At 51.2% G+C, this 14,669-nt stretch overlaps 2 protein-coding genes across 2 annotated transcripts; one reads left to right on the top strand and one right to left on the bottom strand.

Moving 5' to 3' along the window:
- Positions 1–389: 389 nt before the first annotated feature.
- Positions 390–3,531, top strand: ENH_00027350 (signal peptide peptidase domain-containing protein, putative; the record flags this gene model as incomplete). The annotated part of the gene is made up of 7 exons (XM_013584735.1): positions 390–748; positions 953–1,061; positions 1,296–1,622; positions 1,958–2,074; positions 2,656–2,841; positions 3,050–3,225; positions 3,447–3,531. The coding sequence occupies 7 exons, from the start codon at positions 390–392 to the stop codon at positions 3,529–3,531; spliced, it is 1,359 nt and encodes a 452-aa protein (XP_013440189.1).
- A 1,855-nt stretch (positions 3,532–5,386) lies between these two features.
- Positions 5,387–10,526, bottom strand: ENH_00027340 (hypothetical protein, conserved; the record flags this gene model as incomplete). The annotated part of the gene is made up of 10 exons (XM_013584734.1): positions 5,387–6,291; positions 6,696–6,825; positions 7,013–7,094; positions 7,321–7,387; positions 7,702–7,753; positions 7,955–8,041; positions 8,213–8,516; positions 8,661–9,067; positions 9,295–9,764; positions 9,905–10,526. The coding sequence occupies 10 exons, from the start codon at positions 10,524–10,526 to the stop codon at positions 5,387–5,389; spliced, it is 3,126 nt and encodes a 1,041-aa protein (XP_013440188.1).
- Positions 10,527–14,669: the final 4,143 nt, after the last annotated feature.

Raw genomic sequence — 14,669 nt, 5'->3', positions numbered from 1 at the left:
CCCACATCTGAAGTGCATATTCGATAGCTTATCTTGCAGGTTTCCATAGCGCTGTAGTGCCATGTTATTGCGCAGTTCTCCTGTTTGTTAGCTGCTCACCTTGCGAGGCCAACCCAATGCCAGCTGGAGGTAAAAAGAGCATAAATTGGTAATCAGCGAAGCGAATCAGGCCGTATTCTTCAGAATAGTAGCAGATTTGCGTTAAACGCCGAGCAACTCTAGAAGGGGCCCTTGGAATATGGGTGGCGGGGGCCCCCTGTGTTGCTGGCTTGATTCCAACGGCAACAGGAGTGGAACTGCTGGCTTTCCTCACTCCCGTGTTGTTTTCCCACTTTTTATTTGTTGTTTGCTGTTATTCAGCACCTCAGAAGTTACGTGAAGGCGCTGAGATGTCAGCAGGTGCAACGGGAGACGCGGCTCCTACGTCTGCTGCTCCTGCAGCAGCAGGCAGTACCAACAGCAACAACAACTGCGCCAGTGGCACCAACTGCCGTGTGTCACTGAGCTTGTTTTACAGCTGCTTAGCCTGCTTGGGTCTTGTTTTGGGATCCCCCTGGCTGAGTCCCCCTCCTGTGCTGCTCCAGATGGTGCTTTATACGGCTCCCATACTTTATATAGGGAGCCACTTGTCTTTGAAGCAAAACGAAGTAGACGCAATAACGGGAGAGAGGTTAAACAAAGGGGAGGCCATGGACAGAACTGACGCCATGCTTTTTCCTGTTTTCGGCTCCATAGCACTCTTCAGCTTGTGCGTTCGAGCTTAAAGGTTGTCACTGGGCGTTCCAGGTCGAAAGCCCAGGATTTACGATGCGTTGATAGTGTAACACTTGGTAGTTGCCTTTCCCATCTTGATGGCTAGAGTGGGATATACGTGACTGGATTTGACTTTGGATGTGGGACGTCGGGCTTGCCGTCCAAGGCTTCCTTTTCGATGCTTGCAGTGCTTTTTTAGGTACCTTGCCTACAAGTTCTTGGGAGCTGGGTGGGTGAATATGCTCCTGACGTTCTACTTGACGGGCGTAGGTCTTCTTGCGTTAGGGGGAACAGTCTTCTCTGTGTCAGTAAGCCGCAACGTACAAAAGGACTCATCAGTATCTTTTCGTGTTATTTGTTCTTCCATGCGTTTCTCTGCTGTAATTGCGTGTAGCCGTTATCGTATTCACCGGTGGGATCTCGCGTGTTCAGCAGAAATCTCGTTTTTTGTCTTGCTCGCCTACCTGCTATTTCACTCTGAGTCTGCATTTGTTTTCTTTGACGACTGCGTGGCTGCACGCATTGCTGTCCATCTCCTTCAGAGGCCTCTCTGTCCACCCTGGCTGTATGATGACAGTTGGCTTGTCCTCCGTCCCAGAGGTCCTTTCCTTTGGATCCGCAAGTGGCTCAGCGGCCCAACGCCGTCAGAAGCGACACGCATGGAACACCAAGAACACCAGGAGGAGCAACAGGAGAAACAGCAGAAGAAGCAGCACGGACAGGAGACCAAGCTAGCCGTGGACTGGAGTTGGCGATTCAGTCCTCTTTGGCTCGCTTCCCATCTGCTAGCTTTGGCCATATGCATCCTGTGGCTTATAACGAAGCACTGGGCGCTACACAACATTTTGGCGATTGCATTTTGCACTCAGGTGTTTGGTTACAGCTTTTGAAACCCACCCTTTCATTAAGCCTGAGTTGTCTCTGGCAGGCTAGTCGCCCTGACATTCCTTCTGTACTGCCTTTTCCGCGTTGTAAACCCGTCAAGCATATTGTATTTGCGGCTGTTTCATACATGGCACTTCTGTTTGATTCGCAGATGTGGACAGTCGGAATTTGCGTTTGCCAACTACGTGTTTTAAGTAGCTGCAACAGCAATGGCACCAGCTGCACAGGCACAAAGTGTGAAATCAAATATGGCCACGTACATTCATCGTTCAAGCCGCTCTCAGTTTCAGTGCTGATTTCGGCGTTGCTTGTGATACAGGCGATAGCAATAGTGAGCGTGGGAAGTTTCGGAGTTGCTAGCATTCTACTATGCGGGCTCTTCGTATATGATGTGTTTTGGGTGTTTGGGACTGAAGTGATGGTTTCAGTGGCAAAGGTAAGACAAAACAAGTACGTTTTTCAGGTCCCCATCTGTCCAACTACTCTTTTTGCGTGTCACGACGGCGAGAGGCTAGTAAGGACGCTGGCTGTGGGCTTTAGTAGTCGTGATATGTGTTCCTGCTCTTGGCTTCTTTGTCGTTGTGAGGTTTCTGCATGATTGATCCATTTAAGTACTTTGGTGTTTGTTTGTTTTTGTTTGCGTTTGGGGTTTCTGGTTTCTGTATGCTCTTTGGTTACCTCGTGTGGGCTGCTCGTTCACAGTGATTTCGACCATTTTTAGCCTTGCATAGCTCGGCGTCCTTGCCACAAACCAAACGCCTCGTTCTCTCCTCCAAAGGCGGCTTTCTTCTGCTGGCATTTGTGGCTAGTTGTGTTGCCAACGTGCCACTCGTGATGTTCCGTCGCCAACTTTGTCTTTCTGTGGAAGGCATCAGGCTTTGTGTAGTGAACCTAGTTCCGTGGCTATATTTCTCCTTGTGGGGTGTGTAGATTCCAGTCGCAGTCATTGCCTGTACCGCTTTTGTCTGCGTGCATGCCAGCCTTCCATCCTTTCCTTTGGCTGCGCTCTCCCTTCAGGCTTTTGAGGGTCCAGCCAAACTGATGTTTCCAGTGCAGCTGTCTCCATTGCAGTACAGCATTCTCGGCCTGGGTGACGTGGTTATTCCCGGCGTCTTGATAGCCATGTGTCTACGCTTCGATCTGTTTCTCTACCAAAAGCAGCAAAACGCAGCAACGAAGGCTCTGGCGGTGGACATACACCAGGTGAAATGACTTCGCGTTTTGTCTGCCTCACATTGTCTCATCTCTCAAATTGAGCTATAGCATTTAATTCTTTCACCCGGGATGCTGCCTTTGCAGGTTTATTTACCCGTTTTTGCTATCCTTACGTAAACTATCCTTGTTTTTATCCACGTTTCCCATCGGTTGCACAGCCGTTCTTTTCGGATTTTGTTTGTTTATTTCCTTGCAGCGTTTCCCTAAGTTCTACTTTTGCGTTGTACTTGCGTTCTATGAGTTGGGCTTGCTGACAACAGGCCTTGTAATGCTCTATGCACAGCATCCGCAGCCCGCGCTTCTTTATCTTGTCCCGTACTGTCTCTTTAGCCTCTTTGGCGCAGCTGCTCTCAACGGAAAAGTTAAAGAAGTGTAAGCAGAGAAAAAATTGTGTCCATGATGTACCCATTGTGGCTGCTGCATGTCCTTTTTTGTTTCTTTGAGTGCTCATGCTGTAGGTGCTGAAAATTAGTATGACAAGCTGCAGCTTCTGCTGTCAGCGCTGCATCTTGCTGTCCCCTAGTCATCACTTATCAGCGGCTAGGAGGACTATGTGAACTTTCTGCTGCTGGTGTATCCATTTGCTGCGGCAGGCTGGCGTACAAGGAGGAAGACGAGGAGGGGAGCAGCATCCTGCGAGCGTCTGCGCTGGAGACGACAGAGAAGAAAGAGAACTAGTTAGGCGACGTTGATGCTCGCCACAGATGGTTTAGACGCGAGCGTATAACTTGTACAGGAACTGCAGATACATGTTCCTGCGCTACCGCACGCGCGTATTTGTGTACATACACTTGCTTTAGAGGCCTTACAAGAGGAGTGCGGCGCAGAAAAAACACGACTGACGGACGGGCATGTGATCTGCGCAATACTGTTTTGTTGGCGTCTTTCACAGCCTTTTATTGTGCTGGAAGGCATCTTGCGCTGCATCGCCCTCATGCTTGCACTGGTTCCGCAGAGTCACAACGTATATGCATGCATTACAGTCATTCTAAATCTACAAGCGCAGCCGTGCCGTCCCTCTGACGCATGCAACTTAATCTCACTGTTTAGTTTTAGCACTGCAGCATGTTGCGTGCCCAGTAGCATGCTCGGAAGGATGGTGTAACATCGGGGTAGGGACTGTCTTAACCTGGCAGCGGCAGCAGCTGCTTATGCTTCTGCTGCCTCAGCTGCTTGTTTTGCAACGCTGTGTGCAAGACAGCTCTGCGCGTTTATGTCGCATGCAGAACAGCAAAGGCAGCAGCAGCGACTGCCTCTCCTGTTTTGTGAGCAGCGAGCGAGGTCGAGCTGCTGAGCGGCTGCTCGTACGCTTTGGATGTGGACTGCTGAATGTCTATCCTCCCAAAGAAGGGACGGGGCGTCAGTTGCGCGTTTTCTAAGTGTCGCATACAATCCAGATGCCGTGTTTTTGAAGGGACAGACAACTTTCTTCAATCAGCTAATGAGCGCAAGGGTGAATGCACGAGCGCTTCCGTGCATACAGCGTGGCACGTATGGCCAATAGTCTGAGCGGCAGCCAAAGCTGCACAAGCCGACAGAGCTGCTTGGCGGCCCTCTTGCATGTATCGTTACACAGGCATGTTTGTGAAGTCGGCATTCGCGGCGAGATGTGTGTACTTGACAGCGCGTTAACTGCGCTTTTGCATAGCGAGCACTTCGATGAGCGTTGCAAGAGAAGTCTCGTTGCAGATCAGTTGCTGCTGTTTCGGGGGAAAGCAATATAGGCAGCACGTGGTTGCCTTCATGGATGCAGCAGCAAACTGCCTGGGGTGCTGCTCCGCGCTTGCCTTGTGCAACTTGCTGTAGCAGGTTCGTTTACTGGCTGCTCCAGCCTCGCGGCCCTTGCGTGAGTTACTTTGCTTGGCTGATGCTACTCCTGGTGCAAGTGGTTGCTGAGTGAAAGTCGGTTCGCCTTGTGCAGTTCTGTTTGGCTCCTGGTTGCGTGGCGGCGGCTGGCTCCCCTCATGCACCCACGAATTACGGAGGACCGTTATTGAGGTACAGACTCTTTGCACTTGGACTCACTCAAAATGCGCAACTGCTTAATCTGCAGCATCCGGGAAATGCCAAACTAAAGCGTATATGAACGTGGCACTGCGGCGGTGCTGACCAGCTGACCACCGACGCCAGCACCAGCTAGACAGCCAGTTATCGGTGGATTGAAGAGCTACCAGCCAACAGGAAAAAGTCCAGCAAAAGAAAAAAGCGTAGGGGAGCTCCATTAATGAGATTCACCTATCCAGTGGGGTGGCGACCCAATCTTCATTTGTGTCGCAACTCGTATAAAACAAGATGGACGCGGCGCGATCTGCTGCAGCTGCTGCAGTATATAGCGGGGATCCCGACGATGACCGTAGGCTTCTTAAAGAAGGGTTCCTTGACCCTAGACGGCGGTTCCTGCTGTCGCTAATGCACCTGCTGTGTGCAACCGAGACTGCAAAATGCGCGCTAACGTGCAAAAAAATTTTGAGCGGATGCAAACACTCACAACGCTGTTGACTTGTTCACCCTCTGCGCTGACGCTGTGAACGCGTTAAGTGAGCTTCTCTGCCGACGCTCTAGAAGGCGTTGTAGCTGCTTCTGTTGCTGCTGCCGTTGCTGCCTCTGGGACTGTCGGTACTTCCGTTGGGGCAACTGCCCCACTGGGCTCAGAGGCCGACGTATCTGGAAGCAGCTTGAATGACTCTAGGGCCTGCAAAGCCGCCACTCGCCGATGGCGGCGGGGTGTACACGTAAGTGCTTCTGACTGCTGCGGCGCCACATTGGAAGCAGTACTTACTGCAACCGTAGCGACAGCAGTATGCATTGCTGCATTGCCACTCCCTGTAGGGGGGCCTGCCATGCCAGAAATGCCTCTTCCTTGCCCGTGAACTTGCGCGCGCAGAGACACTGCAGGACAAGCAGCTGTGTCATGGGCCGCATTACCCGTAGACGTAAAAGAAACAGCAACACCTGCTCGTGCTGTTTCTGACGGAGGCGGCTGCTCAGAAAGTGAAGATGCAGCGAAGCTCCATGGCCTTGAGCAAGGCCTCTTGCTATCCTTATATGCAGTGATCATCTCGGCTGAGACAGGCCCATGAGAAGCCAACGCCGCAGTACCACTTGCCACCCCAGTTGCTGCGGTTGCTGCACCTGCGGCTGAAACCCACTTATCCGTTGTACAGGGTGTCTGGGTCGCTTGCCGAGAGAACATTGGGCTACTGCTGTTGCTGTTGCAAGCTTCCACTGCTGGCTGGTGGTGTTCAGTGCTACTACTGCCGCTACTGTCAGCATCCCAGCAGCTGTGGGAATCTCCAGCTGCTGCTGCAGGATCATGTGATGCTTGAGGCCTCAGCTGCCTGGATGATACCTCAGGTGCTGCTGCGCGTCTTTGCAAGTGCAGGTGCGTCTCGTAGCGAATAGCCAAGAGCGGCTCTGAAGAATTGTTAGGCAGCAGATCTGCAGCAACAACCCCCTCTCGCCCGCAAAAGCCCCAAACTTAAGGATCAAATCTTCCTTGTGGCGCTGCGTCCAAAAGCAAGATGCTAAATTTATACGCTGCCTCCAAGTAGCTACCTATCCTACGCGGCTATCTTCTAGTGTACGTACGTTGCCACCCCCAAATCCAAGTCTCTACATGACTGAGTTGCTGGGGGAGACAGAAGAGCAGCTCATCGGATTTAAACAGCACTAATGCCTGCGGGCTGGCACGGTAGCCATGGGGCTGGCAGGCTTCATCTGGCTCGCCCATAGACAGGATGCTAACAACAACGCCTGGGTCAATGGCCAGATAGGTTGCTCACTCAATAAATAACTGTTTGGAAGTAAATAACCACGAAGACGAGTGAACCGCTGACGCTTACCGCATGCATCGAAAAACGCCAGACGATTCATGGGTACGGGGTTCAGTGGTCCCTTCTCATCGTCGTTTACTTTGAATCCCCCAAAGCAAAAAATCCATCCGCCGACTTGCCAGGCTTGGTGACCTACTAACTGCAGCACCAACAACGAAAGCAGCGGCAGAAACACCAGTTATAAAAGCAGGGCAAGAAAAATGCATTATGGACATTCGAGTTACTTGGGATAGCACTGGGCAGCGCAAGCAATCTCAAAATAAGGGATACACTGTGCCTTAATTTGCAGCAAGTTTAGCGTCTCGAAGCGGAGTTAACTAACGTACAGCGGAAATGTTAACATGTGGGAAAGATAGACTGCGGTGGCTGAGGGCGTCATGAGAGACGATCGGTGAGGCCACAGCACAACTGCAGCAGTTGCAGCAGCACCGAAAGCAGATCCACAAACAATAATGGATGCAGCAGCCCAAGAAGTCGCCCTACAACTCCAGAACACCGATGGGACAAATAACACTGAATGAAAGCTTGAGCAGAGTGGCAGCCTCCAGACACTTGAGAAACAAGAAAAAACAGCTGATGGCAGGAAACAAGAAGCAACAGCCATGTAAAGTCAGCGGAAATGTGAAGTGCTTACGGTGGAGCTGACGGTCTGATCTGCAAGCCGCCACATAACAGCAACGAAGAGCCCGCACAAACTGACGCTGCAGCAGCGAACGCAGGAATAACACCAACGCTTGTTATATTGTCAAAACAAGCAGTCCTACTACTTCTGCAGGAATTGCACTTGGTATAGCTGCGACAAACTACGAGCTTGGCAACAAGCCCCGTAGCTGCAGCATGACTTGGGCAAGATGGCAGCAATTGCCGGTCCAACAGGTGCAATTATAACAACTGGCGCAGCCCAAGTTAAAGCTACGGAAACAGCAGATTAAGCATCACAAGAGATGATGCACTAACAACAGAATATGGCAAATAAGTGCACGCTAAACAGCATAATACCAGTGGTATGACTTACCATGCATAAAACGCTGATCTGCTGCATTCGTAACTCGGACTGGCAGGAGACACTGCGCAGGCACAGACACAAACATCTTTTGGCACCGTTTCTTGAGCTGCCTCCATCTCTGGCGCCATCACCTTCACTTCTACAGAACGTAGGTCTATCGATGCCGCGCCTTCGCTTCTTCCGTTGTTGTGACTACTGCATCATTTGCTTCTACTTCGCTACTTTCTGTCTGCCGTCTGCCACAACCGCTAGACAAACTGACGTGTCTCCAGTGGCCCTTAGCATCTCTATGGAGAGCGTAAAGACGAGCACGAGGCAAAACTATAGAGGTCCAACCCCCCGCTACCACCTGCGGCAGTAGCAGCAGCAGAGCACCACAACATACGCATGGAAACTGCAAAAATAAAAAGCACCACTAAAGGCAAGCACCTGTACTTGTATTAGTGCGAGATGAAGCAGTAAAACCTAGGCCCGCAATTCCAACTGCAGTAACAGCACGAAATCCGAAAGCAATGCGTACGATGCAGCAGGACCCGTCGCCCGTAGTTTTGAAAAAGACACTACAAGAATGTAGGAAACGGCCGGGTGGTTTCAAGGGAGACGCCGAAAGGTCTAAGCAAACCCAACAAAGGGAGATACTCAGTGCTTCTGTTGCTTCGATTGCGCGCGCTCCAGCGGATGAAACTTCGCCTGCTAGTGTTGATGTACTCACGCCAACCGACGCTGCTGCTGTTGCTGCTGCTGCGGTTCCCACTGATGCAGGCCGATGCGCCTTCCGCCAATCAAAGATGTCCAGAAGCCACACGTCGCTCAGTAGCTGGCCCCTGTGACAGAGAACCATGCGTAGCACAAGTGGTGTAGAGCCAAACCACGCGCTGCTAAGTAAGCACAGCCGATTACACAAGCCACACAGGCAACTTTGCCAGTTAAAAAATCCGGCACAACAGCAGCAGCAAGAGTCGCTTTACCGCTCGTCCTTGCCGCCATAAAGGATTAGATGAGGCTCCGCGTAAACCAAGGAATGGCCGAGCCTCGCTGAAGGCTTGCGACCAACGCATAGCGGCACTCGCCACCTTAGCAACGGCGGGATATTGCAGTTGTTGCTGCCAAAGCTGCGTCGCCCTGCATCTTCTTTCGAGTCAACGTGTGTAGCTGCTGCGCTTGGTGCGGTCGAAGCTGTGGTAATAGCTGTATGCCTAGCCGCTTCCGTTGAAGGCATTGTCGGGACAGTCCCTGCACCAGTTGCTGCTGTTTCTACTGCTGCTGCTGGTCCTTCTGCTCTTGTCGCGTCTGCGAGAGCCAGACATAATAGTTCTCCCAGGATGTAAAGAGGCAGGTCTAAAGAGAGAAGCGCAGTCACCTCGAGCAGGTACAGCTGCAACAGTGGCACAAGCACGAATCGCAGCTGAGCAAATATCACGGCTCATGCAGCTGCAGAACTTCCGCAATTTTCTTTAGAGCAGCTCAAGTCAACAGTAAAACCACAGATCCAGCAGCGCCAGCCTACAAAAGATTTGCACCCGCACTCTCCCGGCTGCTCAACGCACAGCAGCATCAGGCATCGCAGCAGCAGCAGCAGCAGAAACGCGCCACAGTCCATACTTCATTATCTGCGAAGGCTCCATCCGCTCTCCTACCCCCAAAGACCGCGACAGCCGAACACTGTCTCTCCGCTGAGACAGAGGCAGCTGCATGGTGCACCCGACATTCTGGGGTTACCGCAACGGCAGCACCAGCACAGTCCGTGGAAGCACCCGGCCCCCCAGGAACGTCTGAAAGCTGCAGTCGCCACCACAACCAGCAGCGGCTTCCAGCAGAAGACAAGCGCAATATATACGTCTCAAGCCAGTCTCTATCCAGCGCTTCTCCTGCGGCTGTTCCACGTCTCTCTTCCGCTTCTGCTGCTGAAAACGGCAAGCCAGTTGGGGGAAATGTCATGGCCTGCTGTTGCTTGCGTGCTGCTGCTGCACTTGCAGCCTGCTGTAATAACAAGAATGGGGTCTGTCTCAGGGAAGCCGCCGCTTCCGCTGCAGTGAATCCCAAAAACGCATCTCCGGGAACAACCGCCGTACCTGCAGCAGCCGTAGCAGCACCAAAAGCAACAGGCGCAGTATGCCAAGCTCTGCGGAAGCAGCAACGACGGCGACACACGCAGGCAGGGCCACAAAAAATAGAAGAAGAGCTTCACGCCCCAGCTGAATAGACGGCTTACTCTCTACGGCTTTGTATATGTTTGGTTCTGCTGCGGCCGCTGCAGTGGCTGCATCAGCGCTGCAGCCGCCAACCAATACTGTTCTGACCAGTGAGCGTACCCACAGACCCTCGACGGCGTTGGTGCTGCCGTTTTTGTTTCTGTAAATGTCATCCGGCTTTACGGAAGAATGCGTCGTCGCCTGCAATTGCTGGTGTCTCTGCTGCTCCCGCTTTTCCCACGTGTGTCTCAGCCGTCGCGCTTGATGTTTCTGTTGCTGCTGCTCCTGTTTTTCCTGCATCTGCAACGGCGTCACCTTCGCCGGCAGGTTGAAGGGGCATATTGTATGTCCCACGCGTGGCAAGGGATGGTGCAAGCGCACGGGAGACAAGCTTTGTTGTTGCTGTTGTTGTTGCTCCTGCTCCTGTAAGATTGGCTCGCTTGCATCCCCTTCCGCTGCCGGCCTTTCTTTACTGTAAGCTTCGTCATTCTCCACCGGCGTCGCCGGAGGTACTGTTACTGGAGGCACGGCCGTTGCTGTTGCAATCAGGCCAACGTCATATTTCTGCGCCTCAGCACCTACGGAGTCTCCAGCAGTACTCCCGTCAGCACCAGCATAGTCTACTTCCATGCAACCGCTCATACTGCTGCTGTTGCCGCTGCTTTAGCTCCTGTTAGACCTGTTGCCCCGTCAGTTGCCGCGCTCGACGCTGTTACTAATGATGCAGAGTACATGTCGGCTGGCTTCAGTCATGTTGTCGAGAGAATCTTTGGAGCAGCCGCAGCTGCGAGGGGTGTAAGCGCTCTTGCCTAGCTGTTCCTCCTCCTAGCGTCGTTGTGTCTATAGGAAGGGTCTCTTCTCCTCTCTGCTTGCAGCAGATGCAGCGACCACGTGTTGGTGAGTTGCGTGCGCTGCTGTCACAAAAGGACCGCAGCAGCTGCTGCTACTCGTGCAGCTGCTGCCACTGTTACTCCTGCCGCCGACCCTCCTTCCTTCGCTATCGAGCAAAATTAAGCTCCAACAAACGGAATACAAAATCAGCCGATGCCGAAATGCTAATACAAGTCGATAATGCAGTGCCGCTGCTGCCGTTGTTGCGGTTGCAACTGCAACAGCAGCATAGGACCCGGCGGGCCCCAAGACTCGGAGTGGGCCCTCCAGCCTTCGCCCGTTTCCGATACGGTGCTGCTCACAGATTTACGGCTTAAGGTTTATCATTTTGCATTTAAAAATGAAAGACTCTGTGAAGGCTACAAGAAGAGGAAGAAAATCGTGCGGGGGCTGCCGCAGCAGCAGTGGCCGCAGCAGCAGCTGCAATCGACTGAATTGTAGGGCTAGCGCAATAGCACGCAGCAGCAGCATGCAAAAGCAACTGCGTGTTCTGCTGCCAATGCTGTAACTCCTTCCCGTCTGATTTTTATACTTGAGAGAGGAAACTGACCGATTTTCCGTGGGAATGCTTTTGCTGCTGCCGCCACAGACAGTCACCACACTTGCTGCGGCGCTTGGCACCCCTCAACACCTGGGAGGCGCACCTATACGAGGCCAACGAGAGCAACTTCTGAGACAGCGATTGGCAACCACAGAAAGAACGGCTTCTGCCACTGCAGCGGCGGCTTGTGCTGCCTCACATTTTGCAGTGCGGGGGCACTGGGAGCGAAATGCACTGACTGCCGCTGCTGCTGCTGCTGCTGCTGCAATGACACTCTGGATCCTCTGTCTGAGTTAGAATAATCGCTTGCAGAAGAAGTGGCAGGAGTACTTACAGCAACAGAGCAAGCAGCAGGGCTAGTTGCGGAAGCGTGGGCTCTGGTTGTAGCCATAAACGAAGGCGCCGCTGTCTTTCTTACGCAAGCGATGATGCCGTCGCTTGCACACACCGCCGGGCCAGAGGCAGCCTCTAGCAGCAGCAGAAGCAGCAGCACATGCAGTGCACCAGGCCAAGCCATGCCTGCAGCAACGCAACAGCCTAAAGACCATGGGATTGCAATGCGTGAGGCGGTGAGTGGGTTGTCCCTAAAGGCCTATCCGCAATCGTCGCATTATGGATCCTCAATCGCAGTTTCTTCAGATACACAATGTAGGGCTTGGAGCCCACCTTGTAGGAGCACGTCTGGTGCTGCTGCCATTGAGCGGGGAGGTCTGATTTTGCCTAAAGCATTTTTTCGCAGCTTTTCGCTGCTGCAGCACATGCTGCTGATGTTCACCGTTGCTGTTCCTGCTGCTAGTGCTACTGCCGCTGTATGTGGGGTCCCTGCAGATGGCATCTTGCGCTGGGTTGAAGGAGCAGTATGATAGATGCTTTAATCATTGGTACCGACACCACTTTTTGCAGGTTTGTTTTTTTCATGATTTTGAATGCATTTCTGTTTCATCGTGTTTCGGTTTTAATCACTCTTCTGTCCACCTATCCTTTCGTTCCTGTCCGTTTGCGTGCTGGCTGAGTCGGATTTTATTTGTCCATTTCGTGCATTTATTTCTTCGGTTTGTGTCCACCAGTCCGTCATTGCTCCTGTGTCGTACACTGACCGTCTCATCTTTTCATCGAAAGCTCGTCTCATCTCTTGCCTGTTCGTTTCTCGTGTTGTGTCGTTTCTTCATCACTCACCCAGGCTACTTGTTTTCGTGTGCTTCTGCTCACATTAGTGTTTTCGTGCGCTTTTTGCCGTTGACGGGTTTTCCTCGTTAAAGCCCTTTTATTTTTGCTGTGTCTCTCCAGTAGCTCGCGTCTGCTACCATCAATATCAACGGAAAGATTTCGCCTTTGTCTGCGTTATCAGAGTTTGCCAATTCGTGTGCATTGCTCACATTCCTGTAGTTTGTCTTGACACATTAACTGCTAAGCTCACTTCACTTCAAGTGCATTTTGTAGTACTTAACTGTGCGGGTTGCATTCATCGATTGTCTAGCTCATTTCTAAATTCTTCACGTTCTGGTGTTGTTTCTGAACAGGGAGATATGTCTCGTAATTGCTTTCATTTCTTTGCGGACTATAGAGTCTGCATTTCAGAAGAACTGAAACAAAAGGGGCTTGAGTGACAAAGTTGGCTTGGTTCCCTGTTATTCGTTCTCGTTTGTTTTCTTTTTTTGCGCATGGTGGTGGTAGCTTCGCCTGCGCTACTCTGTTCCTTATTTGACCCCCCTAGCGAAGCCTGATCCGAAGCTTATCCCTTTCATTTATTCCTGGCAGCGGAGGCCTGATGCCGCATATTCTGTAGCACGGGCGTACTAGGAGCGAGGTGTACCGACTCATACGGCAGCAGTTGCTGCTGTTGCACTGAGACTTTGAATCCTTTGTCAGAGTTAGGATAATCGTTTGCAGAAGGATTAGGAGAAGTACAAACGGCAGCAGAATAAGCAGCAAGGCTAGTTGGGGAAGCGTGGGTTGTAGGTCTCTCCGTATACGAAGGCGCTGCTTCTTTTCTTACGGTCATCATCTTTTTTGTTCCGAACATCATTTTCCCTCATCTGCCTTTAGTGCGTTTATGCTTAGCTATTTCCGTGCAAGTTTGAGTCCAATATCTGGTACTACTAGTGAGCGTATATCCGAAAGCGGCAGCAGCAATCGCAACTTGAAGACAACATAGTCACAATTAAAGGTAAGGGGCAGCCGCCACTTTCCTCGCTTGCGTGGGGGTTTAACGGATCTGTGCTGGCGTAGTTGCAGCTATGGCGTGCATTATGTCAAGGCTACCAATGAGGTTTAGCTCTTTCTGCTTTCGTATTTTGCTTTGAAGAAGAATTTGCATGCAGATCCAAGCTTTGCAAAAATAGAGGGATTTCTCTTGCCTTCCCAACAAAGTATCTTGAATTGTCTTACAAAAGCAGCGGCTGCAGCTATGTGGATTGCATTCATCTTTTTTTTTTGGGGCCTGCCCGATATTTCGCAATATGATTCACCAGGAATGGCTGAACTATGCTGCGATCGTGTAAACAGAAGTGCATCGACTATTCCAGAAGTGTGAGCACGAATGCTCGATACGCACTAACTTGGGTGTCATACGCACGTGTGGCAGTGGCTAGAAGCCGTAAAAGGCCAGCAGCCGCAGTCTTTGCAGGAGACACTTTAGAAATAAAATGGGATGTGCTTTGGGCGACTCACGTGAACCCACTTTCACTCAAGGTTCTTTGTTTTGGAGAGATTGATTGTTACACCTTTTACTACTGCTTGCCACTAGTTGTAGGGAGAGCCATATTTATATGTGAAAGCAGTACACCACTTACGCAATACAGGAGTAAAAAAGCGATGGTAGGAAAAAAAGAGTAGATGAAACTTTGATCGTACTAAAGGCGCGCAGGTTGTTTTTAGCACGGAAATCTACTGAAGGGCTAGAAATACAAGTTCCAACTTTTGAAGTGCCACTACCGATTTTAGTCCGCTGTGCAGAAACGCACTAGGAAGAGGAAACCATAGCATTAGGCATGCAGAACATCCCTGAGAGGCACGAGGAAATACCTTAATTATGTTATGAAATTGCTTTGCTGATGAAAATGACAAAATCTACCTCATGAATTATCGTAGCACACACTCGAGGGTTTACTATGTAACTTTGATGGCTTGTCTCTTCATAATGATGGAAAAATACTCCAAGCGGCTAAAGGTTGGAGCACAACCAAAATTTTTGATGGCTGAAAAAAAGTGTACTCGCGGCGCTCAATCTGCAGCAGCTACTCCAGTTGCTGAACCACGTCAAGGGCTTGCTACGCAAGTCCCAACGAACTTAGATAAAGATGCGTACATTCAGAAACCAAGAACGTGCAGTTCATGATAGAAGGGTTAAGAAT

This window comes from Eimeria necatrix, genomic scaffold, assembly GCF_000499385.1.
Source record: "Eimeria necatrix Houghton genomic scaffold, Enh_scaff202, whole genome shotgun sequence".
NCBI lineage: Eukaryota > Apicomplexa > Conoidasida > Eucoccidiorida > Eimeriidae > Eimeria > Eimeria necatrix.
This window is presented reverse-complemented; position numbering and strand designations above follow the sequence as displayed.